The sequence below is a fragment of the Oncorhynchus tshawytscha genome, linkage group LG24 (genome assembly GCF_018296145.1).
Source record: "Oncorhynchus tshawytscha isolate Ot180627B linkage group LG24, Otsh_v2.0, whole genome shotgun sequence".
NCBI classification, from domain to species: domain Eukaryota; kingdom Metazoa; phylum Chordata; class Actinopteri; order Salmoniformes; family Salmonidae; genus Oncorhynchus; species Oncorhynchus tshawytscha.
The window spans coordinates 13,373,968-13,395,589 of NC_056452.1; the positions used below are offsets into that span (position 1 = coordinate 13,373,968).

At 40.2% G+C, this 21,622-nt stretch overlaps 2 protein-coding genes and 1 non-coding gene across 5 annotated transcripts; 1 reads left to right on the forward strand and 2 right to left on the reverse strand.

The window, feature by feature from the left end:
• On the forward strand, positions 1-21,330 carry ccdc189 (coiled-coil domain containing 189). Of its 3 annotated transcripts, none has more exons than XM_042305340.1 (9): positions 1-243; positions 19,740-19,774; positions 19,872-19,937; positions 20,012-20,175; positions 20,289-20,359; positions 20,524-20,640; positions 20,756-20,834; positions 20,925-21,017; positions 21,156-21,330. In XM_042305340.1, the coding sequence occupies exons 3-9, from the start codon at positions 19,894-19,896 to the stop codon at positions 21,314-21,316; spliced, it is 729 nt and encodes a 242-aa protein (XP_042161274.1). In that variant the 5' UTR covers positions 1-243; positions 19,740-19,774; positions 19,872-19,893; the 3' UTR covers positions 21,317-21,330. The 3 variants fall into 3 exon arrangements, with proteins under 3 accessions (XP_042161274.1, XP_042161275.1, XP_024242576.1); XM_024386808.2 differs by lacking the exon at positions 1-243 and adding an exon at positions 19,230-19,532; XM_042305341.1 differs by lacking the exon at positions 19,740-19,774.
• Positions 12,064-18,914, reverse strand: si:dkey-220f10.4 (tubby protein). Its single transcript, XM_024386804.2, has 12 exons — positions 18,658-18,914; positions 18,063-18,219; positions 17,556-17,798; positions 17,136-17,264; positions 16,267-16,413; positions 14,668-14,837; positions 14,282-14,443; positions 13,950-14,062; positions 13,657-13,771; positions 13,433-13,531; positions 13,080-13,251; positions 12,064-12,854 (listed from the first exon to the last, which is right to left on the reverse strand). Exons 1-12 carry the CDS (start codon positions 18,697-18,699, stop codon positions 12,721-12,723), a joined length of 1,683 nt encoding a protein of 560 aa, XP_024242572.1. The 5' UTR covers positions 18,700-18,914; the 3' UTR covers positions 12,064-12,720.
• On the reverse strand, positions 16,823-16,951 carry LOC112223898. Its single transcript, XR_002949391.1, has one exon. It is a non-coding gene; the product is annotated as a small nucleolar RNA SNORA17 (small nucleolar RNA).
• Positions 21,331-21,622: the final 292 nt, after the last annotated feature.

Here is a 21,622-nt window from a genome sequence, read left to right on the forward strand (position 1 = left end):
AACAAAGGAACTAAGGTCAGAATGTGACACCTGACAGCTTGGTCCTTCGAGACAGATTTCAATACCTGTTTTCTGTCGTCCCATGGGAGCGCCGAAAACCATGCACGGACAGATCAGAGATCCGTAAGTTAAAGACCTGACCTCTGGAAATTGAGGTTCCATTTCAGGCCGGTTGCAAACTGATACACAACAGAAAACAGTGACGAAATCCAACCAACATTGAATTCTCAGCTGCAAGATAAGGTCAGTGATCTTTATTCAGTAGTTTGGGGTTAAATTCTAAACTTACATTTATCTTGATCAATGCTTACATTTTTTGTGAGGGAGGATTTTAACTGTCCATATAATCTAATGTAGAGAAAGTTTATGACAAAAGTATCTTTCTTAGTATTGGCGGCACTGGGTTACAGATCTAATTAAGAAATTTCGAAGTACAATATCGAACAGTAAGACCTAAAAGTAAAACGGGTTGAAGTACAGTAGCCGGAAAACGTAATGTAGAAGGCGAAATATAATAATACAAATTATAAGGGACGTAATTTGTATGAATATAGATCCCCTGTCGAAATACGTTTTGGAGAGGATAGTCGAGATCTACCGGAGGCGCGCAAAATAGGTCTGATTATTCCAAACAGGAGGAAGGAGGTTATACCCATAGAAAGTGAGAATACATATTACAAAAGAAATGTAATAATTGAGTAAGTACACACATCGATTGTGAGAATAAGCATAACAGTAATTGAATAAACATGGGTGGTAAATCCTCAAAAGAGGTTCCGGAATTAACCAGGGACGAGAGGTATATGCAGTCTGAGGATAAGAGGAATGGGTATTATGGTCCGAAATGGAGACAGAAATACGGGTTTATGGGGCGTCTAGATGTGGACAAGCTGGAGGTTATAATAGAACAGATGCATGAAACCTGTGGTAATAACATCCAGAAACAATCAGAAGGTTTGGATACAGCCAGGGTGTGGCTGTCAGAGGCCCGGAAAAGAGTAGAAGGTAATAATAGAAGGGTTTAGGAGAGATATGGAGGGACTGACCGAGAGTTTTAAACTAAATGCAGGAGAATTGGAAATGGCTGTCCGACAGATAGTGAGGAAAGACTGGGCAGCAGTGAGGGGAGCCTGGGTTCCAAGGGCAAGGAGGAGAACCGGTTTTACCATGGGCAGGAGATGGGGATTATGCAGACAAATTGACACAGCTCTGTAATAATCTTAGGGACTATTGCCATAGACATGCAGACTTTTCAAAGATACATGAGTGTAAATAAGGGGATGGGGAAACAACTGTTAGCCAGTATTTATAGAGACTGAGAGACGTGTTCAATGCTAATAGTGGACTGGTAGATCCTAGACAGAGAGAGGACGGACCTTACCACCAACAGTTAAAAATAGCCTTCTTGAGTGGTATGAAGCCTGAAATTTGCCAAATCATAAAAGAGACTCTGATAGGGTGGGGAACAGCCACATTAGCCGAAGTAAAGAGGTATGCTATACACCATGAGCATAATGGCAAGGAAAAGAAAATTAAGAAAGAACAGACAGGAGCAGAACATTTGATCGCCACTCTTGGGGAAATTGCAGGAAAGAGCAGGAAGGATTTTAAAAAGAAAGGGGGAAACAGGGAGAGTAGAAAGTGGATAGAACCCGAGGACAGAAAGTGCTACAACTGCAATAAAACAGGCCACATGGCAGAGGATTGTAAGACCCCACCAAGGAACAGTAGACAGAGACAGTTTATGGAGAGACAGAAGAGGGAACGTAGGCAAATGAGAGAGCGAGGGGAGTAGTAGGAGCAAAAAGGCAAGTGTAGAGAATCGGTGAGAGAAAGTTACAAGAAGGATGTCAGCAGGGAAAAAATGATGTGCGTGTGAGACCTAATAACTTATCAAAAGTCATAATAGTAATTATACCTAAATTCTGAGTAGGAGATAGAGAGAGTGACAAGAGTCAAGAGAGGGAAGGAAAAGAGAAGATAAGGGGACATACAGAGAGAAAGAGAGAGGCAGAGACAACGAGAGAGAGAGTAAGGAGAATCCTCGCTGGGGAAATGCTTGGACCTTTAAATTAGGGCTATTTTCTGGGAATTGTCTCAGTAATAATGCCTGATTTTAAGACTACAGACAATTATAAAAATAGTTATTTGCGTGGAGTCTTTATCATTTCAAAAAGTGCTGGTGGTCCAATGGTAGATTTCTTGCCTACCATGCGTGAGACTCAGGTTCATATCTCAGCCTAAGCACCAATTGACTAAAATCTGTGTTTCTGATAGTAGTTGAACTATGGATATGTTTTTCCTGGAAAGATACCGTTGCTAGTGTTTGTTTATGATATGAACTGAACATTTTAATAGCTTGTTTAGGTTCAATTGAAAGACTAATTCATTCTAAATAATAACGAGACGATTTCGATGTAATACGTTGTCTTGCCTAAATTGTCAGAGTCTATCTAGAAGATAGCGAAGGAGTCAGGTGCAGGACACAGGTAAGAGTAAAAAAAAACACTGTATTTACTCAATCCAAGAATTTAACAAAAATCCTGTTATCAAACAAGGACAAAACAGGATAGAACTCCAACACACGAAAGACAATCACACACAAACAGAAAGGGAAACCAGAGGGTTAAATAAGGAACATAATCATGAGATGGGAACCAGGTGTGTAAAACAGACAAAACAAAAGGAAAAATGAAACATGGATCGGTGGCAGCTAGAAAGCCGGTGACGTCGACCGCCGAACGCCGCCCGAACAAGGAAAGGGAACAACTTCGGTGGAAGTCGTGACATAAATGGTCTGCTGGAATAACCTGTGAATTCTAAATAATAGCGGAGAGATAATTGTGATAGAGTTGTGCCCATCGAAATGTGTTTTTATTCTTATGGATTGACTGGTGTCGGATAAAAGTTTTGTGATAGTTTCTGGTTATTGATTCTTGGTTTGATTGTTAGGTAACACCAGTGAATTGGAACAGAAAGTTTATGAATTCTAACATTATAATCTGTTTCCATTACATGGAACAATGTCAGGTCAGCAAAGTGGATTGCAGGTTGAGTTAATTTTATTTTAAAGGGACAGTGCACATTAATCTCAGTCGTGTGTGTCTAATGGCAGGGTATTCCTATCAGCATTTTGAGAGACTGTTTGCAGACAGACTGAATGGGTTTTAATGTTGCAAAGCAAGCTTGGGCCAAACTAGTTAAGTAGTAGGGGAATTTCATAGATTTAAAGTACAGTATTGTGTCCAAGGGTAGCGCATGTTCAATTAAGTACATATAACCATTGAGGAAATGTAAAACTAATGATCGGAGAGAGGACAATGGAATTATCATTATTATTAGGTGTTGTTTGTAGTCAACGTTTGGGTTTCTGAATCGGGGTAGTATAATGAATGCTGACCAAGTGTTTTTTTCTGGGTAAAGGAGTGATTCATTGTCTCTCTTTGGACATGTTTTCTGAGGGCTGTAATCTTGAAGGGAGTGAGTGAGATAGAGGCATGTTTCTTCTAAATTGAAAAGGTCTGGAAATGTTTTGTTTGTTTTTAACCTAGGGGTTTGAGGAGATTTCCATTTTTCCTAGAGAGACGATATCTTTAAAGGGGGTACACAAACATATGGAATTTTTATTATATACAAACATTTGGAAGTTTTATTTTGTGAATTTTAATTAAACACGGGAATTATTTTTGATAAAGGAATGTTTTGGGAACCTGGGATACAACATGTAGAAAATGTTTGATGGTTTTTCTTTAATTTGTCGAATATAGTAAGAAACATTACTGTGAAAGGGTGGTATGACTTTTGACCTCTATCATGACTTTCCTTTGTGGTCTGATCAGCCTCATGGGAGGGCCATTTGGATAATGAATTTAAGGTAATTTGTAATAATGATTTTAAGGTGGCTTAAGTAATATTTAGAAATCAAGCAAAGTTTTATTTTCCTTTAGGTAGTCAGCTGTTGTTGTATGCAGGGTAAGAAATTTGACACTTAGAGATTACTACCATAGACGTGATTTTTCTCAAATCCATGAGTTCAGACAGGGAGACAGTGAGACATTTAGTAAATATTTGGAAACAACCTATATTTGATACTGACGGTTGTGGGAAGGAGCGACAGACAGATAGTAGAAAAGGCAGACGGAGAAGGGCTCCCCCGCCCTATGCGGAAGCCTAAGGTGACCTTGATGGTTTGGGAGTATGAGGAGAAGGAGGGAGGGTGGCCAGGAAATGAGCAAGATAGAGAGAAAGCTGAAGCAATTTGAGGAGAATGAAAGGGAGAGACTGGGAGTGAGGAGCAGGAGACCTGGAGCATTACGAAGGTTAGAATCTCATAATAAGCCAGGACTGAGAGAAGACAGAAGCGACACAGAATAATTAGAAGACGATGAGCAGATACCCCAATTCCCCCACACACACCAGACACGATAGAAGTCTATAGGGCATGGACACAGAGGGATGTAGCAAGGGCATTAGAAGGAGTCACACATCCTAAGACAGGAATAGGGGGATTCAGAAGAGTTTTGGTACAAGGATAAGTTTCCCATACTACCTAAGTCATTGTTTAGGTATGCAGCAATATTGATACATGGGCAGAGCCACGTATCAACCGGAGGGATGGTGCAGGTAATTAGACAACACTTTGTAGAATATGGATGGTGGAGCAGGTTAGGAAACACTGCAGGTTAGGAAAGACGTTGTGGCCTATGTGATAATGAACTACTTAAAACATTTTTTTTTATAAATAAATATAGCAGACGTTGTGGCCTATGTGTTAATGAACCACTTAATTTAAAAAAAAATAATAGATAAATATAGCAAATGGGTAGAAGCGTTCCAAACTTACTTGGCGGACACGATTATGGTTAGTAAAATATTAGGTCAAGATATTATCCCTAGAGTTGGTTTACTAAGATATATGTCTTTAAATAATGGATGACATTCTAGCTAATCAGGTAGAAAAAAATAGAATGCCAGAGTTAGGGACCAGAACAGGTAGACCTAGAAGTTGAAGATATACAGTGGGGCAAAAAAGTATTTAGTCAGCCACCAATTGTGCAAGTTCTCCCACTTAAAAAGATGAGAGAGGCCTGTAATTTTCATCATAGGTACACTTCAACTATGACAGACAAAATGAGAGAAAAAAATCCAGAAAATCACATTGTAGGATTTTTAATGAATTTATTTGCAAATTATGGTGGAAAATAAGTATTTGGTCACCTACAAACAAGCAAGATTTCTGGCTCTCACAGACCTGTAACTTCTTCTTTAAGAGGCTCCTCTGTCCTCCACTCGTTACCTGTATTAATGGCACCTGTTTGAACTTGTTATCAGTATAAAAGACACCTGTCCACAACCTCAAACAGTCACACTCCAAACTCCACTATGGCCTGATGGTTAATGATGGTTCTTGTCATTAAAAATCCTACAATGTGATTTTCTGGATTTTTTTCCTGCATTTTGTCTGTCATAGTTGAAATGTACCTATGATGAAAATTACAGGCATCTCTCATCTTTTTAAAGGGGAGAACTTGCACAATTGGTGGCTGACTAAATACTTTTTTGCCCCACTGTACACATACAAGCACTGCTGCTCACACACAGAGTTAGGAGAAGAACCGAGTACCAACAGGGTCTGGGGGTTACCTCCTTAATGAAGATTTCCTATCCCGACAGTTCATCACTGTGTGTGCCCCTAGAGGTGTGAGTATGAGTATGGGGTGGTACCTAGCAGATCGATCGACTAAGGGCAAGAGAGGGTTGGCGGTTTTTGGGAAGAGTAGGGACTCTGAGCTGCATCATAGTCTTGGTAATCTTTCTGATACATCCAGATCCACCACCTGCCGGTACTAATTATATGAAGCCATTGTCATTGATAAAAAGTAAAAGATAAACTATATAATACACTGATGAGTGTCTTACAGAATAAGGAGTCAAAGAAGATCAAGATGTAGGATTTAAGGTAAACATGAAACATTTCCCTAGGAAAGCAAATAACTTTACAGGGACTAGGTTGGCCAGATTGAAGTACTCGGCCAACTCACCTCGGCTTACTTTAACTCCTGATGAGTACCAGTGTTATAGATACAAGAATGGCACTGAGAACTTAGATGATTTCAATGGCTGAAAGGTAATCGTTAATGTGACTGACTTAGGCTTGGAAGTACAGGAGAAAATTGTTAACCTAACAGCACCTATGACTGGTGTAGGGTGGGCTCGTACCAGCAAAGGACGCATACGACAGAAACTACCAGAAAGGGTTGTTAGGAACTAGTGTCCCGGTGTTATTGGTCCAACCAGTTCGAGTTAGTCATCAGAGGCCAGTTATAGGAGGCTAAAGTAGGCACAGGAGGAGTTTTGACCAGGATGGGAGTAGCTTTGTCTAGATGGATGCTATTGGTATCCTCAAGGAAGTTACAGATTAATACAAAGCTATGGATCAAATAGGTGAAGACTTTACCACTACGTTCTTTTGGTGGTTGATAATATATGTGGATTGGATTAATGAGGTGGTAAGGGTAGGGAACAACAAATCCGCCACGCTGATCCTCAACACAGGGGCCCCTTAAGGGTACATGCTCAGGCCCCTCCTGTACTCCCTGTTCACTCATCACTGCACGGCCAGGCACAACTCCAACACCATCATTAAGTTTTCCGATGACACAACAGTGGTAGACCTGATCAATGACAACAACGAGACAGTCTACAGGGAGGAGGTCAGAGACCTGGCTGTGTGGTGCCAGGACAACAACCTCTTCCTCAACGTGATCAAGACAAAGGAGATGATTGTGGACTACAAGAAAAAGAGGACCTAGCACGCCCCCATTCTCATTGACGGGGCTGCAGTGGAGCAGGTTGAGAGCTTCAAGTTCCTTGGTGTCCACATCACCAACAAACTAACATGGTCCAAGCACACCAAGACAGTCGTGAAGAGGGCACGACAAAACCTATTCCCCCTCAGGAGACTGAAAAGATTTGGCATCGGTTCTCAGATCTTCAAAAGGTTCTACAGCTGCACCATTGAGAGCATCCTGACTAGTTGCCTCACTGCCTGCTATGGCAACTGCTCGGCCACCGACCGCAAGGCACTACAGAGGGTAGTGCGTATGGCCCAGTACATCACTGGAGCCAAGCTTCCTGCCATCCAGGACCTCTATACCAGGCGGTGTCAGAGGAAGGCCCTAAAATTTGTCAAAGACTCCAGCCACCCTAGTTATAGACTGTTCTCTCTGCTACAGCACAGAAATGGTACCGGAGCACCAAGTCTAGGTCCAGGAGGCTTCTAAACAGCTTCTACCCTCAAGCCATAAGACTCCTGAACACCTAATCAAATGGCTACCCAGACTATTTTAATTACTTGTTACTTTTATTTCTTATTCTTATCTGTATTTTTTTTAAACTGCGCTACTGGTTAGGGGCTTGTAAGTAAGCATTTCACTGTAAGGTCTACACCTGTTGTATTGATTATATCTGGCACTCTCTTAGGTTCTTTCCCCAGTCAGTATTGTTCCTGTGTTTATGCGTAGACTCTACTGTTATATTGTCTTGTTCCATGTTTGTTGTTTAATTAAATGTTTCACCTGCACCTGCTTCTCGACTCTCAGCGTCTCCGTTACTCTCTGGATTAGAGTGTCTGCTAAATGATTCAAATGTAAAAAATTTAAAATGATCCAGTTCTTCCATGACCTGCATACTCACCAGACATGTCACCCATTGAGCATGTTTGGGATGCTCTGGATCAACATGTAAGTTCCATTTCCCGCCAATATCCAGCAACTTCGCACAGCCATTGAGGAGGAGTGGGACAACATTCCACAGGCCACAATCAACTCTATGCAAAGGAGATGTGTCGTGCTGCATGAGGAAAATGCTAGTCATACCAGATACTGACTGGTTTTCTGATTCATGCCCCTACTTCCTTTTTTAACGGTATTGGTGACCAACAGATGCCTATCTGTATTCCCAGTCATGTGAAATCAATAGATTAGGGCTTAATGAATTTATTTCCTTATATGAACTCAGTAAAATCTTTGAAATAGTTGCATGTTGCATAAATCTATTTAATTCAGTGTATATAGAAGATAAGTGCAGATACAGAGCTCCTGGTCATGTGTCAAAGTTGGTCATATCTGACTATCATTGAGTTTCTATATGCACATTGGCACACATAGTGAACACATAATGACAGTGTTGTGTTAGTTCACCTGTTACATCACTGAGCTATCTAAAGAGTCATACTGTGTATATATAGAGAGTTGGGCCAATGCGGTTTCAGTCTGATAGTTGCAAGCGAGCCACTTTCACCTACATAGACATTGCTAAGTGATAATTGATGCTTCTGATTTGTGCTGCTTATTTCTGATAGTTTTCAAAACCTATGAAGATGTCCAGTAAAGATAGATTTCTTGACACCACAACACAGTACAGACTTAGATACACATTATCCTGAATGCTAATCAATAACAACGTCTGCTAAATTCGCTGCTCGGTTTTGCTTGTTCACAGCAGGTCATTTCATATGGAATTATCAGACACGCTCTCGTATTGTTACGTCACCAACATTTCGAGAATAAAGACGTTTACATGGCAGTCATTCTAAAACCTGACCGAACTCCCTCTCTATACGGCTCTGATCTAAACTTGTGAATTGACTACTTAGTTTTAGGGATAAGAGTTTTTCCTGACCATGTGACCTCACCAGGAAATACTCCTGTCCTAAAGTGTGAGAGATTAGTAATGGGCAATAATAGGTAATACACCTTTTTTTAAATCTTTTTTTTTACAGGGAGGCAAGAAAAATAAACTAATATCCTCACCATACAGCAAGCAAACTGGGATAACTAATATAACTTGGGCCTAAATCATGGTAACCTAAGTTTGTGAGCAACTTTCACTAATCAAGTGACAAGTTTGTGGCAGAGGAACAGTAGAGGTTATTAGGAAACACTTTTATCTCACAGGAAGATGCTTATAAATGTCTTCAGTCATCATTGCCAATATTATTGTCAGTTCAAACTAAACATCATTAACACAGGAAGTGTGTTTCTTTATTGAGAGGAAAGGCATCTTTTAACTCCGCAGACAACGTCTAAAGTTAGTTTTGGTGTAAGGTTTCACTCAGAAACAGAATAGATAGGCTACATCAGAAAACGTGTTTTGTGGTCAAATTCATTTACCACAGGGCTTAACTGTGGCCTATTCTTATATCTGTGAAACTCAATTGCTCTCTGCGTTCAGCAATACAGTAAGTGCTGAAAGCTTGACTGTTATCGATATCGAAATTACTTTTGTAACTGTTGTGCAAGAGGAGAAATCATGAGTCATTGGGTTTATCTACATCTGTTGGATGTAGTGTTTCCAGATCAGCAGTGAAGATTGGTATATTCATTAAGTTCTTTGACTAAAAGTATTTCCGTCCTTGACTGCGATAAAGAGACCAAAAGGAGATAGTGGGGAGAGAAGATACTAACTTCCTGTACAAAAACAACATCAACACAGAGTAATGGGTTTACAAGATGTTTTATGCCATGGCTATAATTTAACACATTTAACACATTTGTCCCTAGAAATGTGTTTATTTACAGGTAGAAATGCATTCAACATCCACTGAAGTAGCTAGCAAGTTTACTAGATAACTACAGTAGTTGCCTTGGTAACCATACAAACAGACTTGCTTGTTTAGATCATTGGTTCTCAAACTGTGGGGCGCACCCTGTCTTTTTTTAACGGAACTCAGTCTGGCTTTAAATTTTCTCTTGAACGTTATAATAGTAGAATGCACAAGGTGTCATTTTGAAATTGGGTAATGCGTCAACAGTTTTCCTCTTGTCAAACCAGTCATTGAATATCTTAGAGAGCTATAATGTGTCAGAAATGTCCAGATCAACTAGCCCATGTCAGCTAATGTTTTTTTAGGTAGGTTTTTTAGACCATACATTCTGATGTAACGTTTGAGTCAGTCAAATATCACATGAATGCACATTAGACATGGCAAAATGTATAGAATTGCATGAAAAGTAGCTTTAAAACTGCTAAATGTTCTCTGCATCCCATGAGAACATTTTTATAATTTCAGGAAATAGACTTCAAACTTGCAAAATGTTCTCTCCACCAACAATAGGGGTGTGAATAGTTTGTGTCATGAACAGTGCTTGTGCCCATAGAAATAGACGTGGCTGAAAATCCAATTCATCAATGCCAGTAATGTTTTCAATTCGACCTTTGCCTTCAAAAGCAGCTCAAACATAGAACATGTAAGGATGAACTATAGCCATTGAACGCTACCGTGCTGATATACCATGCATTACAGGAAAATAATGCACGCTCTAAATTGTCCTTCAAGCCAATCAGAAACAAGTATTCAACAATGCCATAGTATAAAAATGATTAATCAACATGACAGTTTTATACATCAGTAAACATTCTATCAATAACAATTTATGGCAAATTCCACATCATTATCTTAAATAGAGGCTCTTTGCAGCTTCAGGAATCCAGACTAATTTCCTGGTGGCACCGGTGCTACTTACATTTTCAGTTGGTGGCACCAGCCCATAATTTGGTCGTACCAAACTTGTTGCAGCATCACGCAATAGGAAAAAATGACCAGCCATTTTAAAAAGACGTTCACAGTGCTACTGAGATGATATGATTCAGAAAATAAGTTATTTCATCTAACATTAAAAAAAGCCTTTTGTGAACTAACGCTCGCACTTGACTCTTGTCCCTCATACTAGCTCTGACTTTGCTGATAGATACTTTATTGAGGAAAAATGTATTTACCTACTATGACTGTGATACAGTATGTGGTTGTCCCACCTAACTGTCTTAAGATGAATGCACAATCTGTAAGTCGCTCTGGATAAGAACGTCTGCTAAATGACTAAAATGTCAATGGAAAATGGAACATGTCCAAGCAGGAGTGCATGATCAATATATCTTGACATGCACCCTAAACCAGTGATTGTCATGAATGGGTTGACATTTAGTCTATTGTTGCTATATTTTACTCTCAAAATAGGGCTCCAGAACTGCAGATTTCTTCTGTTAAATAGATATAAATTTGCTTACATCTATTGTGTGTACAAATATCACATAGGCTAATTAATTTGTAAACTCAAAATGCATTAGTTAGATAGCTAAATATAATATGCCGGTAGTTAGTTGTGTAATTGATTAATCTAACAGTAATTGTAATTTCCTAAAAACTTTGCAGCATACCCAATCATTTATTTATAGGCCTATGCAATCACCGCAAATGGCAGATGTGTGCTTCCCGCACTCCACTCCGTATATCTCAAAGATATAGCCTACCAGATAGTTTGGTTAAAAACTGTGCTTAAACAGCCAATATTGAGACTTGAGAAATAAATGTAATACCTTTCAGAAACCTTAGACCCTCCTCTCTCCAACAGTCACAACAGCTTCTAAACTTTTATTTTCCCGCAATTGAATTTTGAAATGTTACAATCAGAATGCATTTTGCTCTCCAACTAACCTACTTGGGAGCAGCAAGGGAGAAACAAGCACAGAGCAAACCTGACTATTTCATTCAGGGATCAGAAAAATGGTGCACTTTTAGATTTGACCAAATTGTGGTTTTTGCCGCCCCCAAATAGAACGTTTTGAGAGAAGTGAAGTGACCAGCTAGAAATGGCAGCTCGCACCGATGCAACCAATTAAAATGGAACTCGCAAAGCCAAGTCAAAGCCCAGATAACAAATCTTGCTTCTGGGAACGTTTTTGGGAAGGTTATTTTTCTAAGAACCAAAGGAGAACCTTTAGGGAACGTTATGGAAACGTTCGCTGGGAAGATCTCAAAATGCGACTAAATGGTTGCAGTCTAGAGCCCTGCAGCTGCCTTGTTACAGTGAGTATACAAAACATTAAGGACACCTGCTCTTTTCATGACATAGACTAACCATTTGAATCCAGGTGAAAGCTATGATTCCTTATTAATGTCACTTGTTAAATCCACTTCAATCAGTGCAGATGATTCCTGTGTGTATCAAGAATGGTCCACCGCCCAAAGGACATTCAGCCAACTTGACACAACTGTGGGAAGCATTGGAGTCAACATGGGCCAGCATCCCTGTTGAATGCTTTCGACACCTTGTAGAGCCCATGCCCTGACGAATTGAGGCCGTTCTGAGGGCAACAGGGGTGGTGTTCCTAATATTTGGTATACTCAGTATATGTTGCACATATGAGATTATGTGGAATGTAGAAAAAAATGGAAAACATGAATACGTTACACTTTGATAATGTGGAGCGGAGCCTTAAGACTGCAATCAATATTAAATAAATGAATTGGACATATTTCTTATACATATTTCTTATAAAAATGTTTCAGTTCAAATATGATCAAACAGCCTGCACAAAACAGGTATGCTGTGCAACATTGTCATTCTAGTGGTTACATCTACCAGACATCTAAGCACAATATATAATTCAGAGGACCTAGTTGCTGTTTTTCAGATAACATGTAGCAATATGTGTTCCTTATTGAGACTGAATCATAACCTATACTCAATGACGTTGATTAGTTTCGTCAAATTTTTGTCAAATCTAAAAAATACTTTCTGTAATCTCAGGTGTTGAAAAATATCAAACACTTATCCAACACTACCTGGAATGCACATTGACAATTAATACTGTGATAGAACTGTAATGGTAAGCCATTAAGGCTCTGCTTCTGCTTGATTGAGTTGTCCACACTTGGTATCACTCACAAGCCAGTTTGCCATCGAAGGAGGAGAGCGTGATGGCGAAGGCCTGCAGGGGACACATAGGGAAGCTATAGTCCATTGAGAATACGTCCTCTGCCACCCGACCAAACTGCATCACAATGTAGTCCTCTGGAAGGGAGTGTAATTGTCCCATAGTCAGCAGGGTGGTGGGGAGTTGGATAGCAGTACATTATAAAAGGGTTAGTTGGCATTGGGGGCGGGTGAATTAAGTGAATTAAGTGATTTTTAAGCCACTACATGCAGAAATATAGAAAGGGTATTCTAAGACAGCTTATAGCCAATCAGGCGGCCTAAAGCACCTCTATTTCTCAGCAAACAATGGCTCTATCTTACCGTTGTCAGGGTGAACTATTTGGAAGTTTTTGACGGAGGCCTGTGTGACTCGGCCGTGGAAATTGAGCACGTAGGACTGTGTCTGTTCATTCCAGCTGGGGGACTTGTTCATGAGGCACACTAGGTTGTCAGTGTTACCATTCTCATAGCGGGAGAGCAGAGACTCTATATCCTGAGAGATAACAGTAGATGAAGGAGAGAGTGGTAAACAGACTGTCCGTACCATATCTTTATTTATATAGGTACTCATTCTATTCTCTTATTCTATTCTGCATCATATGTATTGGTTTAGTGGCCTGATGAATTTAACCTTAGGTCTCAATCTCAGGAGTCTTAGGTGTCGATAAACATACACTTTTTGGACGAATGCACACTCTCTCATCATTCTCCATCATGCCAGGAATAACCACCGTCATTTTCCTGGGGCCTTTGAAACCTAGAACATTCTTCTCCTGAAAGACAAAAATACAGAAGACAAGGTCATAGTTATTGGTCTGATTTATTTTTTATCAGGAGGCAAAAGCCTACAGTAAATTAAAGAAGTCATTGTAAAGATGTAAAATTAGGTTTGACTCACATAACAGATTGCGGCAAGCTCTTGCCGAACTGACTCACACTCTTTGACGAAAGGCTTCTTATCTGGGTTATCCCCGTCGTCAAACACTGTGAATTTGGTGCCTAGCACATTTGATCTGAAAGGGATTGATCATACGATTTACATAGTACTGTGAAGTTAAACAGAAGAACGGGACAGATGGACACAATAAATAAACAGACAGACAGACAGAATGGAAAATAATACTAAACTAAATGAAAAGTTGTTCACACATTTTTTTATGGTTGAACATAGATCAGTTGGGGGTTAGTTACCTTAGTTTGCCTATATAACTGTCTGTGTCTCTGGAAAGTTCTGTTGGATCAATGGAAATGAGATAATTGGAGGTTTTGCACTTCTTCCTCTTCCTGCCTGCCATTAAAAACACCTGAGAGAGGTAGAGAGAAAGAGGAGTATTAAGGGAGGATGGAGGGAGAAATCAAGAATGGACAATGAGAAAACAGCAGTTACATGAGTGCAATTATTCTGATGATCAAACTGACATAAAGGCTGGCCAATCACATACCGCACAAGGAAAGACTTGCAACAAGAGCATTCACATTGGCCAGCCATATATTCCGTTGAACATTTTCTTTAGCACCCTTACCCTCTTCCCATCCTCCTTCTCCATATGGAGATAGTAAGTGGGGTACATTCCTTTCTCCACGCCCCGCCTGTCCCGAGTGATTCTGCACTGGATTGTCGTATCTCTAGGGGCTGGATGCAGGGCAAACTTTTCAAGATCTTCAACTGAGACAGGGGTTGTCACCTGAGGGACAGAGACAGGAAGGAAATGGGAAGAGTAGGGAGAGGGAAGGAGAGAAAAGAAAGAGGAAGAGATGGGAGGAAAGGATTTTTTTTCAGACATAAATTGTCTGAATGAAAGACATTTATAAGGTAATGGCTACCATATCTAGGTTAAAGGGAAAATGGTTCATTTGTAAAATGGACAAACACTGTTCTTTTAGAGTGACGTTTTTATCACACTCTTACTCTTCCAATGTTGTCGTCGCTGTCTGAGGTGTCCTGCTGCCTGTAGTTGGAGTTAAGCAGTGCGAGATTTGCTTTCTCAGCTTTTTTTGTCTTTTTTGGAGTTTTCTCTTTTTTCTCTCTTTCAAGAATTTCATCTTCCTCCCTCTCATTGTCACTTATTTGGCACCTTGCTGTAGCAGTGGAAACAACATATTCACAGTTATTTCATGTAAACAAAAGGGAAACTCTTTGCAGTATACCGGAAGGTCAGTTTAGTTTATACCGGTAATTATACACTGAACAAAAATATAAACACAACATTTGCCTCATGCAGTGCGACATATCTCCTTTGCATAGAGTTGATCAGGCTGTTGATTGTGGCCTGTGGAATGTTGTCCCACCCCTCTTCAATGGCTGTGTGAAAATGCTGGATATTGGCGGGAACTGGAACACACTGTCGTACACTTCAATCCAGAGCATCCCAAACATGCTCAGTGGTTAACATGTCTAGTGAGTATGCAGGCCATGGAAGAACTGGGAAATATTAAGTTTACAGGAATCGTGTACAGATTCTTGAGACATGGGGCCTTGCATTATCATGCTGAAACATGAGGTGATGGTAGCGGATGAATGGCACGACAATGGGCCTCAGAATCTCGTCACGATATCTCTGCGCATTCAAACTGCCATCAATGAAATGCAATTGTGTTCATTGTATGTAGCTTACTGCTGCTCATACCATAACCCCACCGCCACCATGGGGCACTCTGTTCACCAAGTTGACATCAGCAAACTGCTCGCCCACACAATGCCTTGCACACTGACTGCCATCTGCCCGGTACAGTTGAAACCAGGATTTATCCGTGAAGAGCACACTTCTCCAGCATGCCAGTGGCCATCGAAGGTGAGCGTTTGCCCACTGAAGTAGGTTACGACCCCGAACTGCAGTCAGGTCAAGACACTGGTGAGGATGACGAGCACGCAGATGAGCTTCCCTGAGACAGTTGCTGACAGTTTGTGCAGAAATTATTCGGTTGTGCAAACCCACAGTTTCATCAGCTGTCCGGGTGACTAGTCTCAGCCGATCCGGCAAGTGAAGAAGCTGGATGTGGAGGTCCTGGTCTGGCCTGGTTACATGTAGTCTGCGGTTGTGAGGCCGGTTGGACGTACTGCCAAATTCTCTAAAATGACGTTGGAGGCGGCTTATGGTAGAGAAATTAACATTCAATTCTCTGGCAACAGCTGTGGTGGACATTCCTGCAGTCAGCATGTCAATTGTACTCTTTCTCAAAACTTAAGACATCTGTGGCATTGTGTTGTGTGAAAAAACTGCACATTTTAGAGTGGTCTTTTATTGTCCACAACACAAGGTGCAACTGTGTAATGATCATGCTGTTTAATCAGCTTCTTGATATGCCACACCTGTCAGGTGGATGGATTATCTTGGCAAAGGAGAAATGCTCACTAACAGGGATGTAAACCAAATTTGAGAGAAATAAGCTTTTTGTGCATATGGAACATTTCTGGGATATTTTATTTCAGCTCATGAAATACGGGACCAAACCTTTACATGTTGCGTTTATATTTTTGTTCAGTATACCTTGCAAACGTATGACTCACATGTGTTGAGGTGTTGTTTTTTCTTGGGTGTTCCTGGGATGGGGCTTTTTGACCAATCCTTTCTCTCACCATCACTGTCCCATTCTGGTGTCTCAAACTCTACTACGGAATCTATCTGAATAGCTGGAGACTTAGTGATAGTGTTTGCTGGAAATTGAGAGAAATATAAAAATATGGTAATGCTGAAAGGTAGTAATGAAATGTGTTATAAAACATTTTGTGTTGCTCTGCATATTGTGTAAAGTATGTAGCTACAGCATCCAAATAACTTTGCAGTCACATCAACTTTGTTCTGAATATGTTGTGTTTTTCTGGAAAACATATCTACTAGTTAGTCACAGGAAACAGATTAAAGCAGCCAGATCTCTTATGTCTTTACAGAACATGAAGAGAATGAGTTATACAGTACATGACTTCGGGTACTTTTTAAGGTTAGTCCAAGTGCATTGCTGATAGTTCTAGAGTACATCAGTTTGATAGGACGACAACAAACATGCTTGATCAATGGGTTATAGACATACACCTTGCCCTCCTGAAGAGGATCAGAATACCTGGGTCTATCTGGCTCGGTTCCGTACCTGATGCCCACTGAACAGGGCAGTCAGGCTATCGTGAGCCATTTACTGTTTGCCCTTTCATAGCACAACAGTGGCTTTGGAGCCAAAGTTACGTCTCAAGGGGCAAGGCCTACAGATGCCTTTAGCTGTAAACTCACATTCTTCTAAAAAACACAAACCAATGACAAAGCCTTCAAAACCAAGCCTTCTGAGCAAGCATTTGTAACCATGTCTGTGCACATCTCATATACATACGGTGGCAGAGGTTATCATCACACATTCAGCATTGTGTAAGACATTCGTATCTCTTACCCTCTTGTTCATCAGTCTTGTTTTTCTTCTCTTTACTTGGGGTGTGTCCTTTCAATTTGTCCTTTTTTGTTTTTTTCTCTCGCTTCTCCTTCTCTTTCTCCTCTCCCTTATCCTCATTCTGTTCTAACTCTAAAACATAAGACAGAATAGTATTTTTTACTACATTTTGAGGAGGACCATCTTTCTATTCCTCCTTGAGGATGCCTCCTCTGACAAACAATCACAGATACGCACACACACACAGCAAACACACAGCAAAAATACACAACACATACACACATGATATTGTGTGTGTGTGTTGTGTATTTTTGCTGTGTGTTTGCTGCTGTTTTTGCTGTGTGTGTGTGTGTGTGTGTGTGTGTGTGTGTGTGTGTGTGTGTGTGTGTGTGTGTCATATCTCATAGGATAAAATGATCTCACGTTTTGCTTGCGCCTTCTCCTTTTTCACACCTTTCTCTTTCTTCTCCTTCTCTTTCTTTTTCACTTCTGCTGGGCCTTCATTTTCTGTACTAAGTTTAGGCTTTGGCTGGCTGTCAATTTCCACGTCCATAGTTTTGGTGATGATGGGTTTCTCGGGGGGCATCTCATCTGTAGCATCAGTGGTTTTTAGGCTGAGCTCTCCTAGAGTAATTTCCTCCAGTGGGTTATCATGGGCTTCTTCAGCTGAAGAGTATAACATGGCCATTACAAGTCAGGCATACAGTACTAGATGGTTATTGGTGAAAGATGTACAACTAATAGTTCTCGCCTACATCTTGACAGAGGTTGTAACCATTCAACAATGTTTTATTCTTGATAAGAATGGTGTCAATATGGGGATATGTATTTGAAAGACTGATAATGCAGCCAACACAGTTGTATGACTGTTCTGTGGTTCAGTATACTGTATTGTGAGAGTACTATACATTGAGTGTTCATATCACCAACCATTTAAGGAGTTGTTGCTCTGGGATTGAGTAATCAACAGGTCTGTGTCATCTGCTCCAGTCTTCTGCTTGCTTTTCTTGGGTCGAGCGTCCCTATTGGCTGTGACCATTTGGGTATCGGCCCTCCTTCTCTGCTGCTTCTTCATCAAAAGTGAACGCTGAGGGAGATTTTGGGCTTAATCTTAATTCCAAGATTGCATCAATGTTCTGCCTCTCCATCGGGTTCAAAAACACAACAACCACTTGCATCACTTTCAAAAGCAGTTTACCTATTTCTTTGATTAGCCTATATGAAAGGGTAACTAAGAGTTAATTCTTATTGTAAGATTGTCATGTTTCATCTATACCACTAAATGTAAAATGTTACATTGTTTCAATATTCACAATTTAAACCACACATGATTTTCTTTCGAATAGGTTAATAAATTGAGGTTTATATAGACTAGTATCTAGAGAGACTGGTTGCTTTTATTTGGCTTATACACTGGATCTGTAGACCACATATTTGGTGACATTTGCCTTTATTACACAATATTGTCATGAATGTCAGTTTAGAGGAAGTCATCTGAATTATAGTATCATTTTGATTTCCTTACCTGATTGTCCAGCTTTAGTTGACGCAATTCTGGGTCCTCCATGGCTAAAGTAATTGTACTGTAAATAACACTCCAATAGGACCGCTAATGACCGTCTGCTGAGGAGAAGATACCACACTATCTAAATAGATTTACCTGGACAAATGTTCAGCCTGCAGACAAATAATACAACTAATACGCACAGACAGATTCTCAACGTAAAAACATGAAACGTGTTTCATTCTCTCTCTCTCTCTCCGTCTGACATAAGCATATGCACCTGCATGCAACAGAAGGTAAAGTGGATTAAGAGGGATAATGTTCTTAAACTCCATGGCATAGCACATGCAGTATGGACTGGTGAGTGGTGACAGAGCTGACCAGTGACAAATAACATTGAGTCATTGAAAGAGTCATGTTTAATGTGTAAGAAGAAACATAAATGCATTAAAAACAACTTGCATAATGTGTCATGCATTTGATATATAACTTATTTCACATACATCTATACGAAAAGTAGGCATATTAATTGATTGTAGCCTATTATTAATTTGCTATAATGAAGCAAAGACATTCCTATAGGCTATTGGTCTTCTATTTCTATGATACTTCAAACGAATTACATTGCTACAGCACAGAAGCAGCGAAAAGTATTTATTTCAAGCTTTTGTGCTTGAATGTATTATAAGGGGGCTTGAGTTTATTATACTGTGCGCGCAATGCATTGGGAAATCTTTACTGTTGGTGCGCCACCGGGGGAAAAAAAACGGTGTTGCTAGGACACGTTAGAGTAAACAAAAAAAGTGTAATCTAGCATTTTTTTGCTAATGCAAATTAGTTTCAAATCTATTAATTTATATTTAACCAGATAAATGAATTTGGCTGGGAAAATAAAGGTAAGAGAGGGTCTGACCAACTAATGTTAGCCTTGCTAGCTGTCAACTGAAAGAGCTTGGACATTTAGCTTTCTAGGTACAGTAGCAAGCTAGCTAACTGTTAATGTAGCTGTATGCCTCGAATTCATTGCTACTCAATTGGGGGCATTTTTCTTCCATTGCTATATTGTAGATACATCTTAATTAATTGAGTACTTTCTTTTATAGGAACCTGACCCCCTGAACCCAAAAGTCTTGCTATGGTAGGGGGGCACGTACAGCCGTATTCAAGATTTTTCTGCAAACTAACGTTATAGGCTTACAATTCGATTGAAATCCTCTATTTGTGTGTGTTCACAGGGCAGATGTAAGCTACAGTGACATGGAGGAAATTGAAAACACCAAGGCCATACCAGAGCTAGAGAGGTCTCTATCCTTGTTTGTGGCCACACACACACAAAATCCCGGACATTGTGGTTAACTGGTTACTTTTTACTCAGAACTCTATGCTGTGTGCTGGGAGTAAACATTCCTGAGCCGAGGAGGGGAGTCCTGCTGGAGCTCTATGTCCACACAGTGCTGTTCTGTAGAGAGAGCAACTTCAACAGGGAGCAGACATCTGTCCTCCTCTCCATCGTCAAGAGCATGCATCAGGCTAACACTGGTAATGGGCTACTGCTCATTGTTTGGTCTTGTGCTGTTTTAGCAAGAGGAAGACAGTTTTATGTCAGCAGCATTGACTCTGCAATGTTAATAACTTTGCATTTCTTTGTTCAGAAACTCCACTCAACAATATGGGCCATTGCTATGCATACTGCAGTGAACTTCTGCTCTGTCACTCTGTCAGGGTGAGTTTGTGTATCCGAAGAGGCAATACTGTTTATTCCCACATGTTCTATTTACTTCACAATCTCACCAATGTATGAATTGTAATTCAGTCTTGTGTTTTGGACATTTTCATGGACAAACTCTTACATTTCACCATTATTCTATTGTTTTCTACCTGCCACAGAGGCCTCCCTTCAGTATCAGCCTGTTCAGCTCTGAGGACGTGACCCAGATCTTGAAGTATCTCCTTAACACCTATTTTAGACATTACAATCTGTACAAGTACATATTCACCCCTCAGGTAATCTCCACACATTAGATATCTGGGAGCCATATATTTTTCTAAATAACACACACGTTGTTTTTTGGGGGCTAAACTGTAACTTGAAGTTAGTGTTTTGCTCCTTGTCTCTTAGGTTAGATTGGATATGTCTTTTTCCTACTCTGGCATGCCAGACGAAGACCCTGTCACTGAGACTGACGCAGTATCATCAGGTCGGTGTTATTGCGCAAGCTCTGAAATATCCACCATACCCATGTGATCAGGGGAACAGTATGAATTCATGTTTTATCTGCGTACACCAGATGGGTACGGCAAGAAGGAAAACGAGCCAGAGACGGCAGAAGGGGAGCAGCCCATTGAAGCAATGAACACGGGTCCAGAGGTGGCTAATACAGGTATTACATGGTTGCTCATGCAAGGCACCTGTATAGACTAGAGAAATTGTGTTGTAACACGCCTGGTTCTAAATATCGACACTTCAGTTGCAACTTGTGAAATTTCCTGTTTGTAAAAGTGTCTCTTTTCTCTATTAGATCCATCGCCCAAGTCAGAGTTGAGGACGATAATACAACAGGAAATGAGAGAGGAGATGATACATATGTCAAGGCAACTAGAACAACGATTGAAGGAAAGTGCAGATCGGCTAAATAGCGCACTGACTTCACTGGAGACCAATCTCCAAGGCAAAAAGTAAACATCAAAGCCTGATTTTTATCTATGCATTTCATTCTGTTCTTTGCACATGCACATGTTCTTTGCACTAAAAACACGTTAGTCAAATTTGAGATGTAGGTTATTTGTGGGTGTCTGTCTGTAAAGAGGTTGATTGCGTAATCATGCTTTTGTTAACTCCTTTAAACACAAAATCAAAATATTACAAAGTAAATAGGTTACTTTCATTATCAATAAAACATTGGTCTTTCACAGTTGTACAATTATTGTACACCACTTATTGAGGAATGCCATTTTAATTCAGGCAAAGGAACACTTAGTTGAGTAA